General features: G+C 46.7%; 1 protein-coding gene across 1 annotated transcript in view; it reads right to left on the reverse strand.

Annotated features, from left to right (window-relative positions):
* The window catches only part of NEO1 (neogenin 1), a 130,639-nt gene that overhangs the window by 26,182 nt on the left and 86,253 nt on the right, over window positions 1-18,204 (reverse strand). Inside the window, exons 8-16 of the mRNA XM_088538191.1 lie at window positions 12,919-13,078; window positions 8,251-8,405; window positions 7,664-7,812; window positions 6,893-7,031; window positions 4,018-4,067; window positions 3,015-3,159; window positions 2,039-2,149; window positions 741-935; window positions 178-273 (exon numbers count right to left, since the gene is read on the reverse strand). Coding sequence (XP_088394317.1) covers window positions 178-273; window positions 741-935; window positions 2,039-2,149; window positions 3,015-3,159; window positions 4,018-4,067; window positions 6,893-7,031; window positions 7,664-7,812; window positions 8,251-8,405; window positions 12,919-13,078 — 1,200 coding nt within the window. The remainder of the gene's footprint in view (window positions 1-177; window positions 274-740; window positions 936-2,038; window positions 2,150-3,014; window positions 3,160-4,017; window positions 4,068-6,892; window positions 7,032-7,663; window positions 7,813-8,250; window positions 8,406-12,918; window positions 13,079-18,204) is intronic.

The following is an 18,204-nucleotide window of genomic DNA, read 5'->3' on the forward strand; positions in this document are numbered from 1 at the left end:
AACGCAATCACGGAAACAGTAAGGCCAATCAGTTAAATGAATGAAGAGCACTTGACAACCCTGGAACACAGCGCTCTTGCGTTACACATCATCACATTCCAGCTGCTGTGCAGAACGTGGGGCGACGGTTTTCAGCTGGGCAGAAAAGCACCTTTGAGAGCAGCTCCGCGCCCCTACCTGAGTGCGGCCTGGTCACGGCGCTCTCGTAGAGTGGGATTCCTTCCCCCACGTTGTTGAACGCCTTCAGAGTGATGACGTAGTGTGAGCTGGGGTCTGAGGGGAGAAAAATTCACACGTCTTTTTCTTGCAAACCTTTTTTCTTTTTGATTCTGCAGGTTCCCTGCTTCATTCACACTAAAAGAAGGCATGTACAGAGCCCACTCCTTTCAGATTTAGTCTAGGTATTTAGAGTACTTCAACTGAAAAATGAACTGAAGTAAAAGCCTCAAATCAAAATGCATTAATGCATTAACCTTCAAGATCAGTGAATTTAGTTTTGTTCTTTTTTTTTTCCTCCATTTTTTTCCCTTCATTTCCCTACCTGTTCCTTTATCAACAGAAAAGTGAGTTTAATTTAAATTTCACCATTTGGAGTCTCAGTATCTTCCCATCTTTACAATGTAAAAGATCCTCCTAAAAGAGGCAACTGTAGTTGTATTTATTCACGACTCCATAACTAGAAAGCAGCACTGTAAATGAGACACAAAACGGCGGCGCTGATGCCAACTCCTCGGCCTTACCCAGGTTCTCGATGGTGTAATATCTCTGCTTGTAGTCCACCTTGATGGTCTGCGCGTGGGGGCTGCCGATGCCGTACCCGATGGCATATCCTCTCACCACAATGTTCTGGTTTTCAGGTGGTGTCCAGCTCACCACGATACTGGTGACAAGCGGGCGGACATGCAGGGAACTTGGAACTTCAGGAACCCGCGTTTCTGATAAAGAAAGTGATGAGTTTCAAGGGTAAAAAAGTAAGGTAACTTGAGCGCAACAAAACCCACCAAATGGATTTCTGAAACAGGTACGGTCCATTCAGAACCACCATACACATCTGGGCAGATCCAAAGGGACCTACCACAACATAACACGGCTATACTTTCAAAAATGGCACTTTACTTTCTCATTTTCCAATTGCATTTAGACAGATTCTGGGAGAAGTCCCATTCGGTAAGAGTCAGGCTGCCATTTGACCACTACAGAAAGTCATTTTTTTCACATTTTCTATTATTATTGCTAACCTCTACATTGGAAAACCAGGATGTTAACAAGGTTCTGTATAACATGTATCAGGAACCTATGGTTCTGGAGAAGGTTTATCTATCGTTGGAAGAAGGTATGGTCTACACTGCTCTACTAGCACTGAAAATATGATCTTAAGTGGCAAAAGACCAATGACCATTAGTCAAAAGCCCTCTTGTCTCTTTACTCTTTCCTTTAGAAGGAAAACAGAAGCAAGTACAGAAAGTCTTTTAACAAAGTGTGGTACTAATGAAATGTAGTGGTAGAATTGCAAGAATCTATGGACATCAGCTGCACTTTCCATGGTTTCCTTCCATGGCATCTCCCCGATGTTCAACACGGATCACACACAGACTCGTGACTCCGCAAGCCCATGCTGTGGACAACAGAGCTATGTCGAGTTTATCACTGCATGGTGTCTTTGGGTATCGCATCGCCAGCCTCAGCTCTCTGAGGTGGTTACGCAGTGGTTACACGCTGGGTGCTACATCGCACATAACCACGAGTTCACTTCCCTCAAAGGAAACAGTCCTGCTTGTAGGAAGAATTCTGTAGTGTGCAAGTACCCACATGATCAAGAGGATGTGATTTTTATTGTAACATGAAAATTGAGCTATTATTATTACACAAATCTTATATATTACTATATAAATACTGAGTCACAGATATGCCCACTCATAATTGGGCATTTCTTCCCAGAAACAGACAAAAAACTCCCAGCACTGCAAAGCAAAAGAGGAGGGCGTATTTTATAGCCCTGCTGTTGGCTTAGCGGGAGCCTCGTCGCGTACGGTCTTACCGTCGAGGTCGCTCTCGAAGGTTTCTGCTGATACCCAGTCCGTGGGCGGCCCGGTGCCGTTCACGGTCAGCGCGGCCACGCGGAAGCTGTACTCCGTGCCGCGCTCCAGACCTAGCACGGGAGCCGAGATATCAGCGCAGGGACCCAGGAATCCCAGCTCTTCCACAAAATACTTATTCCCACTGAGATATAACCTGGTGCTGACATCTCTGCAGCGCAAACCTCAGCAGAGCCCTGCACAGCCGCATGGCTCCCAAGGAAGCCGACGCTAATTGCGGTGCAGGGCTAAGCCGGGACCGAGACGCCTGGGGCTGTGACACGAGGCAGAGCCACCAGCGAGGTCACCAGAGGACACCACAAGGTATCGTTTGTGGCCTCGGCAACCAGACTTTACTTTTCAGGCTATTAATTAGTTTTAATTTCAGAACCACTCACACCTGCAACCAAGCACAGGTTTATTGGATTGACAACAAGTGACCAGAACGTGTATAGAGTTAGTTGTTGCTATGCAAGAGCACACAAGCAATAACTAAAGCAACATAAAAATGCACTCAAAAATGGGATACACACAACTTCTTTAAAAGGCTATTTTTCTGGCAAAAGTCATCCAGTCACACTGGTTTCTTTATTATGCTTCACCCTACTCCTGCTTCCAGACTTTGGGCAAAGAGGGGGAGTTCGGGGCCAGCTCCTCCTCATGCCCCGATGCCTTTATGTAGCAAAGGTTTAAAAGCACTTCTCCAATTCACTTGGCAAATCAATGGCACAATCTGGGCTAGCAAACAGATCACCAGACTTCAGTTTAGTGCAGACAGCTAGACTGGCCAGCCATCAAGAACAGAGCGCCACTCATTTTAAATGTTTTCACTTCTTCTTCCAAAATAAGTACCCTAGATAAGCATGTCTCTGAGTCTGAGGTCACAGAAAGCAACTAAAACAGAGGTATTTTGATAAACGCTTGCAAATATTAGCTGACCTTCGATGAGCTGCGAAAGCTGCGTCCCGCCAATGCTCTCCGTCACGTCGCTCTTCCGCGACACTTTGCGGTAGCGGATTTTGTAGCCGGTGATTTGTCCGCTGTGGGTTCCTGGAGGCGGAGGCTGCCACTGCAGCAAGATGCTCTGCGGGAGAGAGGAGCTCACTGCTGAGTCCTGGCTTCCCACACAGCCAGCGACACCCTTCTAGTGCTAACCAGTGAGTGCTAGTGAGCGCTAGTGTCATGAAAGCAAGACAGGAAAGCCTGCATATAGAGAACATGGCATTCGGATGTAAAAAGTGAGAGAAAAAAAAAAAAAGCAAAACAGCAGACCATACACAAGCCAGTGGAAGTCCATCTCAAAGCACTTTGATCCCATGAGACCTTCTGATTTCATTTCACCACCAACCTCTTGGCTTCTTATTTCATTTCCATTGTTTTACCTTAAGTTTACGTACGGATACCTCCTTAAGGAGTACAAACGTTATCTGAGCTATAGTTTGTGAAGAGTTTTTGACTTCTTTGTTTGTTTTGTCTTTTTCTTTGATTACAATTAGTAAAAGGAAAGGTTTGGAAAAGCTTTTTTGTACCTCCAATCATAACCACTACAGTCGTAATGACTGAACATGCCATTTTCTCAGGCCGCTGTCAGCACGCACGCGTACGCACCCGCGCCGCAAAGAGCAGTTCAGCAACAGCGACCCAGTCCTGCTGCGGCGCTCCAGGCTTTTGTGCCTGATTCTGTGCTTGCTTTCCTAACCCGCCACCACACGGACCGGGGCTGCATGGGCGCTGCCTTCCCTGCGTTCCCCTACGCACAACCCACGGGAGGTTTTGTGGTTCAGTCCCCCATTCAGATGCTCTCCCGTTGGGTAACTCACACATGGATAACTGGAAACAGCAAGGCAGAAAAAAGACCTGGAGCCGCTCGCAATCCAGGCTGATCCAAGACCCACCATCCCTTCACTCAGCCATGGGCAATGGCCACGTCGCCGCGTCTTACCTTGGAGTTGCGCACCTCCAGGGTGAGGTTCTGCGGTGCAGCACTGGGGACTGGAAACATTCAAGGAATTACAACTCAAAATTTTCCATGTACCATGTCAAACACTGTATTTCCATATACAACTGCTCTCTGATATCATTCCACTAGGAAAGTACAAATCATGCAGGTTTAAGACACCGTACGAAGTAAATACAAAGCTCTACCAGGAGTACTTTGTGACATACAGTGATCATCCAGCTTAGGAGGTTTGTCTGTTTTCAGCAAAAGAAATGAATTTGTGCTTTATTCAGGTAATGAACAAACTTACTTATCACAGATACCCGCATTAAAAAAAAAAAGGCCTGTTCTATAAGGATACTAAACATCCCATTTCCAATTAACTCTAGAGAGATCAGGCTCTTTACTTATCAAAATCAAGATCTGAATTTAGATGCTCGATTCTGCGAATCTGCATTTAAAATTCTAGCCGTGGTTTTTGTATCCTGACAGTTCCTGCTTTCAAACCCCTCCTCTCTGTGAATTCTGCTGCAGCTGCAGCCGCTTGGTTGTGACGCTACACTAGCATTAGAAAGGTTCAAGGTAAGACAGAACCTGAGACCTGGGACACTTTTGTTGCAGCTCTGCAGCAGTGAATGACCCCCCAAACACAGCCATCCCTCATGACACCCAGTTCAGAGAGACCGTAAGGACGGGGCAGTGATGGCCTTCACCAGGACCGACGCAGAGATGACACTTCTAATCGTGATAAACGCTTACTGAAGATCAAGATGACCACAGAAAGAGAAGCAATCCTTGGCAATGAGCAGCACATAAGAGCTGTTAAGAAAATGTTATATGTGAAGAGCTCTTCCACAACAAACCACCATGTTATAGGTAGATTAAGAGCAAAAACCTGTGTAAAGACAAGGAGGCTTGTTAAGAAGCTGAGGGCAGCAGCTAGGAACAAAATCCTTGCGGGAAACATGGAGATTGCTTACAGGCACTGCAATTAGGAAAACACGGATGGTCATCCAAAAAGATCTCAGAAATTGTAGAAGCAGAACAGTGCAACTGGGGTGTGAAACTGCTACAAGCAACATGATGCCTTCAGAGAGCAAAAGGCTTCTCACAGGCAGAGAATAAATTCCTATAGGTTAAATGTAGCAGCGCAACTCAGGCCAAGAAGAACTTAGTGAACAACTTGCAAATGACACCCAAACTTGGAACAAATTCTTCTTCACAAAGAAGCAGGAAGCCATCCAGAGACTCGGTTGAGCTGGCAGATGATCAGGGTAGGGCAGAAAAGAGAAAGATAAGGATATCCAAACCAACCTCCTTGCATTTGAGCTGACTGGAAAGAAGGGAAGAGGCTTCCATGACATCCCTTCCGAGGGATTTACGGGAGCTCTCAAACAGAAATGTCTAAAGAAGGGATTATGGAAGAGGCAGACCAAGTGGAGATCAGCACGTCGCCAGGATTAGCTGCTGCTCACGCAGAGCCCTAAGGGAACGAAGCATCTGCAACGCGCGAGCAGGGGGGCAACCGCTCCTGAAAGGTGTCCTGAGGGCCGAGCGCTGGGAGATGGCCAACGGGATGCCCGTTTTTAAAAGGAGCTCTGTGGGAGAAAACAGCGGGGACTTCACGTGGACAAATCTCTGCTGGACAAATAAACTGAGGCTGTAAAAAATCACGGCATTTATAGAGATGTAGACAAATATGACATGATGTGCAAAGACACAATATCACTGTTTTAGGAGTTCTTCCAAGCTCCTAAGCAACTGTGGGACGGAAGTTCTTGCCTAAATAAGTAACCATTGAAACGAAGGGAAGAGCGGCCAGGAGCAGATGTGCCAGGAGACGATCCTTCCCAACACCGATGCAATGAAAAGTGGGCGCTCCGCACGCGTCGGGATGGGAGGGACGAGACGTGACTGCGAGGAACTGCAGGGAGAGCTCCGGGATCTCCTGCTTGGATGGTACGGGGACCGGTGAAACTCAAGGTAAGTTACACAGAAACCTCTGAGCAGGTGATGGCCACGGAGCAGCGAGACAGATGTCACCCCCAGGACTAGGAAGAGCCAAGAAAGCCAGTCCCATACCAGGAATCGCACACTTGCATCTTGGATAGCATTTTGTGACCCTCCACCTCTAGGCTAAAAGCATCCTGCTTCTGGTTGCGCCTGCCCTGGGCACTCATGGAGAGAGACCTGCAGGCCACACTTGTTTTTGCTCAGACTGTTCTTATCTACATTTCAACCTTCGTATTAAAAATGGAAATTAATGTTACCTCTGATCATTCTACAATTGTTCATATATCCATATGTGCTCACATTACCCTGTTATATTTGCCATATGGAAAATGCTGTTACGACTTCCTGCTTTCAGTAATATATAGAATTGTTTTAATAATATCTGTGCTGGAGTCCAAATTAAAATACACTTTTGCCATACAACTGCACTCAATTAAAATAAAAATATTCCAAAGACAAAAGTCTGCTCATATGTAAAATTATTATAGAAAATAAAAAATAACGTGGACTAGTTGGGTTCAATGTATTTTTGTTTCTGTTTGTTTTTTGTTTGTCTGTTCTGCATATATGTAGAGATGATAACCCAGGAAATACACTACAAACGTTGAAATAAAGAGCACTGCTGTTTCATTATTAGAACACATATTTTTGCAGGTATGGTAATTTTCCTTCATTCACTTCAGAAAGCCTCAAGGGGAGCTTCCAGCATGCACAGACATAGGCAACAACCATGTTATTAATGAAACAGAGCAACGCTGAACAAAAAATTTAAAAGGCTTTCTGATTAACAATCCACATAAAGGAAATAACCACGATTCCTGAAAAAAATATATGTGTATATATATGTGGAAATGGAGCAGCTTACCGTCTGACAGTGTTCGGACAACAACGTCTTGGGTAGAGACTCCGGGACCATGTTTATTGTAAGCGACCACTCGGAAACTATACTCTGTATACTTCTTTAAGCCATTAATGGTATAGGAGAGGCCTCCTACATCAACATCCTGCTCATAAATAAACATATGCACAAGTCAAGGTCAGAATCGGGTCTGCAACTCTCGTAAACGTTTCAGATCCTCAGGACAGTAATGCTCAAGAACCAGAACCAAGGCTGTTTTGTAGAATGTGCACATAAACTCCTTATACACAGCCAGGACTTTTAAAGTGAATAGCTCTGGACTTGCAAAATAGAAGTTCTACTTCTGTGATTTAAAGGTCTGTAAATGAAAAGGGATCGGGCAAAGTGGTCTACTAGCCAAAACTGATACTCTATCTTCCATAATGGCATGCAGAACTCCAAGGAATATTCTGAGGAACACAACACGGTTCCCGTTTCAAAAAGGGATGTCAATGCTAACAAAATTATTTGAGAGAAGCAAAAAGCTTGCCTCAGCTTTTTTGCTTAAAAGCTCTGATAATATTCATGCAAAGCTGGGTGCAAAATTAAGAGCCTGGGGTAAATTATCGCAAAGTTATGATTATTTCTCAAGTGGCAACCGGACTTTTAATATTCAGTATTTCTGTATGTCAGAAAAATGACTGCTTGGTCAACTCCTTCCAGAAATTTTAAACACTATCAAAACGGAAATGCTGGTAATGGCACTGCACACCACAGGGAAAGAGCTGAGTTCGGTACCTGCTCGCTGTCCTGGCCCTTCTCCATGTAGTAGAGCTTATAGTTCTGGATCTCTCCGTTGCCAGAGAGCGGCGTTTCCCATGTGACGGTGACCGAGGTGGGGGAGCCGGCGTAGGCACGGATGTTGGGAGCTGGCCCAGGAAGCTGAACTGAAACGCAAGCACAAAAGCACGCGGGTCACCCAGCCTAACCACGACTTGTGGGTGCCTAAATACCCTGCGGCCAGCGTTCGCACGTCAGCACTACACATGGATGCATGCGGGGGGAAAAGGTGGCCCCGAATTTCCAAAAGGGGACAGCGACTCCCCGGGGCAGACTTTTGTCTGCACCTCAGTGATCCTAACAGAACATGAAGAGTGCATCTTGTTAAAGCTAAGTTTAAGCTTGGCGGTGTTTTATTTTTAGTTTTTGGATTTTATTCTAAAATAATAGCTAAATAAGCCTGCTAGTGACGTCTACAAGGGGGCTACTGGTGAAGAGCATCAACTTACTGTGGAAAAAAAAGGACACCAATGGCGGGGGGAAAAAAAAAAAGAAAATCTATCACAAAACGTATCACAAAGACAAGAATTAGCAGCATCACTTACCCTCAGGCTGAGTGGCCACCTTCAGAGGGACCGAGCTCTCCCCAGGGCCGTGCCTGTTTTGAGCCACCACCCTGAAGACATAAACTGTTTCGGGCATCAGGTTTTGGATGGTCACCTGCGTCTCTCCAGGACGACTTGTGTTTTCCACTCGTTCCCTTTAGGAAACCAAAAGGTTTGGGCATGGAAACAACCCTTGATTAGTAAGAGGACTTGGAGGAGGGGGATAAAAGAGTAGTTGATTTTGGAACAAATCTAATGTGTACCCTGTTTGAATGGATCTAATGTGTTAATGATGTGCTTAATTGCACCCCGCCAATTATAGAGTATTGATAACCTGCCAAAACTGCTCGGTTTGCAAATGATTTTTGTTTCTGGTCTTGCAACTTTGCTTTGAAAAAATACACACTAAAGATGGAAGCAGTTCCTCTGCTCTTCTTGCCACACATACAATAACTCACAGAGACAGCTTACCCCGCTACCCCGAAGCCACAAGAAAGAAACATTTCAGAACTGTATACGCTGTCCGGCTCAACTTAAAGCATTTTTTGTTAATACTGCGGGGCTCCCTTTTGTACAGTTTTCAAAGAAGCTGCTTTATGATTCCCCTTTTCGAAAGCGAAAGCCCAGTCTTCAGCTGTGCTTCAGGGCCCCTGAGCGTTCCTTACTGCGCTCAACACTGGGATGAAGATTAAGACATTAATTAACTACCTCCAGGCTTTACGTGCAACACCCTGATTTTGGCACGGGAATGGGGCACAGGGCTGCATGGGGGAACTGCCATCCACCATCTCCCTTGTCAATGCACTGGCTTTAAAACACTGCAGGAACTGTGCTCGTTCCTACGTTACGGCAAATTCACACCCAGAGGGAGGCAATATGTTACCTGTGACTAGAAATCCGTTTAAAACACTTCTCCAGAACAGGTCCCATTGTGGAAGTTGAGCTAAAACGGCACCCTATAAGTAACTTAATTTGTTTCAACTGTTTCAACTTTCCCCTTTGAATGCACAACACTCCTATTCTGAATTATATATAACATATATATCTTTATATATAGGTCCTGAATATCTTCAAAGATTTATCTTCTTCTGATATATATATTATATAGAAAAGATGCTGACAGAGATGCAAAAGACCCGCTGCAGAAGCATCATGCTCACTACAGAACACAACTGGCTTCCAGGGGAAAAAGATCAGGTAGTTCCCGACACCATCTTTTCCAGTTATCGCCAGTTCAATCCGTTTATTTGGAGCTGTGTTTTTGGCTGGCCGGTTTCCTTTAAGATGCATCGCAGCTCTAATAACGGGTTTCTGAAAACGCAGAGCAAGAGCCAGCTGATCCACAGCTGTGGAACAACATCCATCTCTCATTGACATGCAAAATATTTTATACCGTGAGCGTAAAGGCACTCACTGATTTCATCTAGGGGAGAAAAACATAGCAATATGAGGTCGTTAATTAAAATTACAAATAAAACCCTGAATTATTTTAATGGAAAGACAACATTCATCAAAAGCTGCATAGAAGCGTCAAAGCGGGGCAATTTTCAGTAATAACTGGGAGCTCTGCCTTCCATCCCAACAGTACCTTAAAGATACATTGAGATTAATCTAATTAAGTGCCACATAAACCTCGTGTTTATGCTCTTTCTAGGGAGCTGCGAGCAGCGCGGGGAGCCCGGCAGGCTGGGTAGGTGCAGCGGGTAGTGTCAGATGCTCCATGTGAAGAGCTCTGCCCCCGCCACAATGTTATGGCTCTTCTCGCACCTTCCAGCTTAAACCCCAATTAAAAAGCTCTGTAACTACTGATAAGGCTTCCAAGAGCTATCAGGTGCTTCTGGGATACGGAGCTTGAAAACAGAGACAAGTGTTCACCTGGAAACCGGCACTTTTAACTCATACTCATAGGCAAGAAACCTCTGGGGAAGGAAGGACCGCAGAGCAAAGCGCATTGGTGTCAGCCGGGCAGCTCCCGCTTGGGCTGCTGCGCATCCAGTCCGGCGCGTTGGGAGCAGGACTGACAGCACTGAACACGATTTTCTGTGTGAGGCACATCATGCTGACCTGTGGCTTTAACATTGCTTGAATAGGTCATGCACATAGAATGCTTAAGGTTGGAAGGGACCTCTAGAGGTGATCTAGTCCAACCCCCTGCACACGCAGGGTCACCTAGAGCACGTGGCACAGGACTGTGTCCAAGCGGGTTTTGAAGATCTCCAGAGAAGGAGACTCCACAACCTCTCTGGGCAGCCTGTTCCAGTGCTCTGTCACCCTCACTGTCAAGAATTTTTTCCTTAAGTTCCTGTGGAACTTTTGATGCTTCAGTTTCTGGCCATTACCTCTAGTTCTGTTGGTGGCCACCACTGAAGAGAGGCCGGCCCCATCCTCCTCACTGCCTCCCTTGAGGTACTTCTAGACACTGCTCAGTTCTCAGTTCTCAGTTCACTTCTCTTCTCCAGGCTGAACAGGCCCAGCTCCCTCAGCCTCTCCTCATAGGGCAGATGTTCCAGGCCCCTGATCATCCTTGTGGCTGGACTCTCCCCAGCAGCTCCACATCCCTCTTGTACTATGGGGCCCAGAACTGGACACAATACTCCAGATGTGGACATCATTTACCATCTCATACCAGTTCTCTTAGCTATTTCGCTCCTCTTTTTTTTTTTTTTGTCTTAAAAGACTTGAAGCTCTTTGAAGCCCTCAGGCCTGCATGGTCCTCCCAAGGTTGACAGAACTAACACTTTCAGACACTTCTCAGTGGAGCTGTCTCAAATTTGGAATATAGAACAAATGGATGAAGGTACCAATATGGCAATCTGATCTATACTGTGTACCTATGCTATTTGCTATCAGATTTCTTAAATTCTTCTAGAATATGACAGAAAACCCACGGGATGTTTCCCAGTCACTAAAAGGGTGTCTCTAATATTTAACAAGTTCTAAGTGCAAAGCAAAGGAGCACTTGCCATGTTTCTGTGTGCATCTCCTTCCCCAAACAAATACAACTATAATGAATGTAAGGGGGTAGGGGACCAAGTCGCTGCTGGGACCAAAACCTGGCCAGCTGCCCACCTTGTGTGCCAGGGAGACGAGAATGCAATTCCCAATATAAAAATGGCTGTGCAAGGCCTTTTGGGATGTATTAACGGATATAGGAACACCCAGCTAAGCCACTCTGCGTTGCCCAAGTTGTCTTCTTCCTTCATTTTTCTAAAAGCCCAGTTAAAAGGTAAGTAAGTAAATCAAGTTTTGATTTACTAGTTTGATCATTGCCCAAATGCAGGTAAAGAAGAAACACCACTTTGGTTACTAAAAGGATCCAGTAATGATGGCAACAGAGGTGAGACATGTAGGCAAAAATGCTGCAGTATGAGGAGATGATACATGTGCACTTATGGCCACAGCAAATATATATGATCATGTTTTATTCAAGGCTTCCAGAGTACCATTCAGGTAGTGTTTTATAACGCCAGGAAAGAAAGGATAGTTGCATATTCAAACTCCACTTTGAAATTTTTGGACTTCTGATTGCTTGGTTATATATGGTATCTTTAACTATAATAACTATTCCTCAAGACCAAGCAACTAGCCGAAAAGCACCATTTAATGTCCAAAAGCTAGACATAATAGACTGATTAATCATTTGTCTCTTTTCTTACACGATTATTTACTGCTCCTGTGCCTTGAAATTTTAAGTAAAAAAATATTTATTTCATCTCTACATAATCAGTCACCTGTGTTTCTGTGACCTTTCCTTAAAAGAATTTGTTTACAGACTAAAGAGCAACTGAAAACCAAGCCCCCATGCACACAGACACCCCCTTTCCTGCAAGCTAACCCAAGAAGCCAGACAAGAAGAGGGAATTTTAGCCTCTTCAGTGCAAGGGTAGGTAGTTTATTGATTGCACAGGAATCGCTTTAGCCTGGGTATTACTAAGAGTCATCAGAGAAATTCAGTGGATGCCTCCTGCTCATCAGGCTTTTGCCAGCTTTCCTCGTAGGAGTCTAGAAATAAGGAAGCAGACACTATGAGAGGGCCAAAGCAAAACTACATTCTATCTTCACCTGTGATTTACCATGTCGGCTTCTGCCTCTTTCAAAAACCAGCTGGGTTTGGGGAGGCAGGAGAGGCCAGTGCCCCTTCAGATAGGTCCAGCCCCTGTCACGTTTCAGTGGTGTGTGAGCAGGAGGGCACTGCTCCATCCCCAGCAGCACGTGCGTCACCTGGCAGCAGTTTTCGTGCCCATGGTAAATGGCATTTATGGGTGTCAGGATTCCTGAAGAGCTCTTAATCCTCTAAACGCTCTTGGTTCCTAAGCAGTCTGCTGAAAGCAGGCAGCAACAGTTTGCAGGCCATCAGAACGCCGCACACATAGTGCCTGCAAGGAGGTTTTTAGAGCAAGCTATTTAAGCCTGCTCTTAAAGAATATTTTCTATGAATCAGGCACATAAGTGATTAATATAAGCGAAAGGAGAAACTAAGAATTGATTTCCACTCATCATTTGCGGGAAGGGGGTGGCAGGAGGGAAGGAAACACAGCCGCCCCTCAGGCTCTGCAGCCCTTATGATTTGGTGCACTAAAGGCTAAAGTTTTACAGCCCTCCTATGCAAATCCATCAGGAAAAGAGTCTGTGAAGGAGGACACACATTTTCTAGGTATAGCTCATTACCTGTTTATACCTTCCTTGGTGTAGAAGATTGAGTAGGTAAGGTTGTCTCCTTGAGAGTCTGATGCAGGTGTCCGCCACGTCAGCCGGATGAAGCGCGTGGAGACGAGGGTGGCCACAACATCCCGCGGCGCTGAAGGCAACGGTCCCGTTGTGGCTGGTGCTAGATGGTCATTAGTGGCACTGGTCAGTGAAGTGGGAGGTAATGTTGGGATGGCAACATCTTGTCATGTGCAAACATTGGGGATTATGAAGGGCAAACACCACCACGGTTTTAAAAAAAGAAAACAGGGAAAAAAAACAAAAGAAATAAAACCACGATGGGAAACAAAACAAAATGAACACACAAAAAAGGCCATTAAACTGAAGGCTGACATGCAGGCAAAGGTAACTACTGAAAACTAATGGGAGATATTAAAGGACACGTCACTGCAGAGCAAGCAGACCAAGGCTCCACTGTAATGGAAGTGGCAAGGGGGAGGGAAGGGTGGAACTGAGGATAAGAGATGTCCTCCTAAGAGGACACAGCAGCGGCAAGCAAAGCTTTCATTTCTTTGTAGACCACAAGGGATAGCAAACATTTACAAATAAAAACTTGCACTGTTTTCTTTTTTTTTTTTCAAAATCAACTTCACTACCATGCAGGAGTATTTTATACTATTCTCGATCATGAAAAAGGACAGATAGAGCATTCGACACTCGTTAAAGGAGTGCGAATGCCTCCAGGTTGTGCAACTGCAAACCGAAGCCGGTTCCCACCGTAACTGCTTGGGGCCTGCTGCTGCCCACGCTGGGACACGCTGACAACCACTATGCACTGCAGGAAATACAGGCTCTCCCCCAATTTCCACCAACGTCAGTGTTTTCTTCCCATCCGTGTTCTTCCTCCCTCTCATACACATTTTAAGAACAGGCATTTCAAGCTCTTGCTTCACGGTGCACAAAGACCTCACAGGCTTTTTTGTGGCGTTAAGTCACGTGTGTCGTCCTGTGTGACTGTTTTAGAGTTCGGCTACATCTCTGGGCTTATTGCATGAAAAGGCTGGCAGGCTTCGAGCAAAAGCTGTGACACGCGAGGAGCCGTGTGAAGCTTCCCAGATGTTCTCCAAAAGGATGTTCGGGACAAGTACAGTGTATGCTGTGAGCTGCAGTATCTCCACCTAAAGACCTCCTAGAACTTGTGTTGTGGTAGACAAGAAAGATGTTGGACACAAAACGAGGGATTGAGAAAGTTATTTAAAACAGGCAAACCCTGGGAGACTCCAGTAGATACTGAGAACATCTCCACGACACACAGAATTCTGGCGTTAAGAGCTCCATTTTACATTCTGGAAAACATTGTTAACCAAAAAATCATCCCAGACGGAGGTCCTGACCTAGCAGAGCTCTCATTTCCCATTTCCATTTCTTAGGCAACTGCTGCCAATGGTGAAAGAATAAGAAGTTTGCTTTAATCAACGAGACTTGCTCAGCGCAATGAGATGATGGGGACAGAACGACGAGACAATTCGCTGCTTCGTGGCACACAACACTCCCCACAACAGCACCAGGAGCCGTGAGCACTGCCCGGGCCTGGGCACCAAGGAGGCCGGGGTCTCCCTGAGCCCTCCCCGCTGCCCGCACGTCCTGCACCGCTCCCGGGGCTTTGGCTCCACGCTCAGATCCTGCCTAGAGAGTCCGCAGGGAAACTTCCGCTCCCCCAGCGATACCAGCATAGACGCAGTTAGCAATTTAATTACATTCCGAGGAAATGCTTCTCCTTGCTTTGATACTAAAATCAAAACCTTCCACTCCAACACCTCTATCACAGGGCTCTGTAAGTCTCCCAGAGCCTGGTCCATACCTGCCTTGAGACTGAGAGCAGAGATCCCAAAATGGGGCCAGTCAAACACATGCTCCTCCTTCGCTAGCCTCTCCACCCGCAAACAGCCACAAGCCACCCCTGCGTCCTCTCCCCAGTCCCGCCACCCCGATCCCCTACGCAGAAAGGGCAGGAGAAGCCAAAGCAGAGACAGCCCGCCCAAAAGAGGCAGAAAACCCCCAACACAGGGGCAAGAAGAGCCAAAGCTCGATGGAAATTGCAGCGGTTGGGAAGGGCAGCAGGAACAGCCTCCGCGGGCAGCGTCCTTGGCCCGCGCGGGGACACGGGGGAGAGGGCGGCTGCGGGGGAGCCGGCAGGGACAAGGCCAGATGCTGCCCCCAGCACCCGTCCCTCTGCTCAGAATGGTACCCAGGGCCAATCTGCACCGTATTCAAGCGCGTACTTGAGTACAAACACAGCTCCACTTGCATTGGCCAAGCTTCTAAATTTGTGTTTCAGCCAGTATTAATAGCTCCCCTGGACTCAAGCCTTAATCACTGCAGTTTTATTTCCTTGCCTTCTGCAGAATCCTTCCCCGGTGCCTGGAGTCTCCAGCATCCTTCCCAGGATGTCTGCTTAATTGATTTCCATTTCATTTCAGATGTTACATTTTCAGTACTCTTTAAATCTCTTTTTGACTATCCCTCTGCTTGCAGAGAGCTCTCATTTCCTAGTCCTCTGTATTATTTAATTATTTAAAACCACGACACAGTGTGAGGAGCAATCTGGGTGGAAGCTGCTAGTGAAACAGCCTCGGCTTGTTTAGCCACTCAGCCAAACGCCTTCGGAAGCAGCTTCCCCTGCACCCTCCCTAATCGATTGCTGCTTAAAACTACTTCATATGCTAAGTGCCTCCTTTCTGGAAAAGGGACTTAAGACACTTTTAAAAAAAGCCAGGACAACAGACAGGTGCTACTTCACTTCCTTGGCAAAGAAAGTTCCTTATAACCATTCCAGTTGTTTTATCCCTCGGAAGATTAACGGAAATGAATATGCACTATGTGAACTTGGAAAACTTCAGAGACCTTTATCAGACTGACCTGCTCCACTGTGGCAGCTGCCCAGGGCACCTCTTCCACCTCACAAAGCAGTGCACGCGTCTCCCCATCACCTTGTATTAATCAATATTTCAGTTTCCCTTATGTGTCCTGATGATATTCCCAGGGCACTTGTTTGAAACTATAAGCTCTTGATGTAGAAGATGCATTTTACCTATCTTTCAAAATTATTGTGTTCGGTTAAAATGCAATATACTTCCCCAAAAGAAATGAAACAAAATGATAACACTTATTTCGGAAAATATATTATGCCAATGATTTTTTTAAAAATCATCTGTTTAATCTAAAACACATCCCACATACTCATATATTTGTCTTCCTACATAATGAAAAAGATTCATCTTTGACGTAAGTAATCTGCCCCCAGCGCCGGGGGCAGAACATGTGGGCATCGGGATGAGGAGCCTGGGAGGGCTGCCGAGATCTCCCAGCTCCACAGCCCCTCAGGTGCAGCCTGTGCACGACGAGGGGCCAGAAAAGCCCTTCTGGCAGCCCCGTGGGGCCTGGTCAAGCCCAACAAACACTAGCAGGGGGTGAGAAACAAACCACGAAGCGCACGAAGGCCCTGCCGATGGCAGTGGCAGCGAGCAGGCTCGACAGCGGGGGGTTCTGCTGATGCGGCGTGTTTAGAAGAGCAGGTATTCCTTTTTCCTCTCATTCTTCCTCAAAAGGCCTCGAGGGCCATCCCAGTTTTGCGGAGCGCCCGCGAGCGGAGCTGTGTCGGTGAGTAATTACACTAGAATTAGCTTTACTGCCAAGGGAGCTGCCTTATTGCTCACAGCTTCTAAGCATGATGTAACAAGTAACACACGAAACCAGCCTTTGCCTCCTAATATACATTTCACTGCTTTATATAAAGCATCTCTACTCCAGAATCCCTGGCACAGCGCTATTCCTGGGCAGCTTCACATTCATCCCGGGATTTTAAAAAACACTAAACGGGCCCATTCAGCAAGCGGCACGCCAGGAGCGGGGGAAGGAGCCAGGTTGCTGCACGCCAGACACCCGCACAACAGATTTATCTTCTCGGCCGCTGCTGCTAAATCACCCTGTCTCAGCCCGCCGTTTTCCGCGGGATCAAGGGGCTGCTCGGCTCAGCGCCGCACAAAGGCCGCACAGTCTCGGGAGTGGAAGGAAATCCCGCAGCAAAACACAGAATAACGGCTCGCCTGTGAGGAGGGAGCCGCTGCAGCGCGGGTGGAGAGGGGCAGGCCGAGGTTAAATAACTAAATGTTGCTAAGAAGCTAAACTGAAAATGCTGCAACGGGTTTTGAATTCTGCACCGTTGGACGAGGGAAGTGGCCTGACTGGTCTTTCTGCATCTAGCCAGTTGGAAGAAATTAAATTCCAAGCAAAATGGTCCTTTTATCTCCTTCACACAATGAATTTGCTAATACTTAAGTTGTAACCTGGGCAACGAAACAAAAAAGCAGCTCTGCATTTAATGACTGGACAACTGCAGGTAGCGCTTAACCATGGAAACGTGCCGTCACCACAGGCACCCCAAAGTGCACCAAGGGGACGAGGCGGCCAGAGCCAGTTATGATTTTAGCCCCTTTTGCACATACTTTATACAGGAATTCGACACATGGCCTGCAAATTGGTGGTGGTGCCATCTGTCACCCCAGGGGCTGCTACTCGTGCGCTCGTGATGCTCTCCTGTCATCAGCAGGATGTGGGGGTGATCTTTGGAAAAACACCCGGTCCAACACCCCGCGGCTGACAGCCAGCAGCGGAAACGCTTTATTTGTTAGCCAAGTCCTGGAAATATTTTCCGTGCCGCCCAGCCCCTCCGTTGCCTTCGTCCCTTCCCCGCCAGGTCTCCCTCCCGTGGTGCGTTGCTGGCGTATCCGCCGCTTCCTCCCACTCCGTGCAGCAACATTCCAATTATAACATCGGATAGAGGGGACGAAGGGAAAACAGCACAGGAATGTGCTCTGCTTTCAGCACTGCCGCTGTTATCTGAATGCCCTGGGACGAGTCCAGCTCCCCGCGCCTCGGCTATGCCCTCGCTACAGCCCTATACGCTCACTGATTTCATCATAGTAGTATTGAAACTTGGGAAATTAAGGGGCATAAATGCTTGAAAAACTCCTTTATGGACATGTTTAGGAAACCGTTGGCCACACTCAAGAGGCCCCGAAGGGACGAGAGGGACACGCGTTTCAACCACTTCTTCACAGATGCACCTCGGAGGAGCAAGAGGCAAGCGGAGAGCAAGAGACCAAGCCAAGAGCCAACAGCCATGGGGATGGCGGGGGAATGGGAGGCACCCCAAAGCGGGCAGGACATATTAACACAGAAGAAAATAAAATGCTCTCGATAAAGACTCCTGAATAGATTTTGCAGCTTTTAAATGTAAATACATCC

The sequence above is a fragment of the Tinamus guttatus genome, unplaced genomic scaffold (assembly GCF_059628265.1).
Source record: "Tinamus guttatus ecotype Peru unplaced genomic scaffold, ASM5962826v1 Tinamus_guttatus_pri_ptg000942l, whole genome shotgun sequence".
NCBI lineage: Eukaryota > Metazoa > Chordata > Aves > Tinamiformes > Tinamidae > Tinamus > Tinamus guttatus.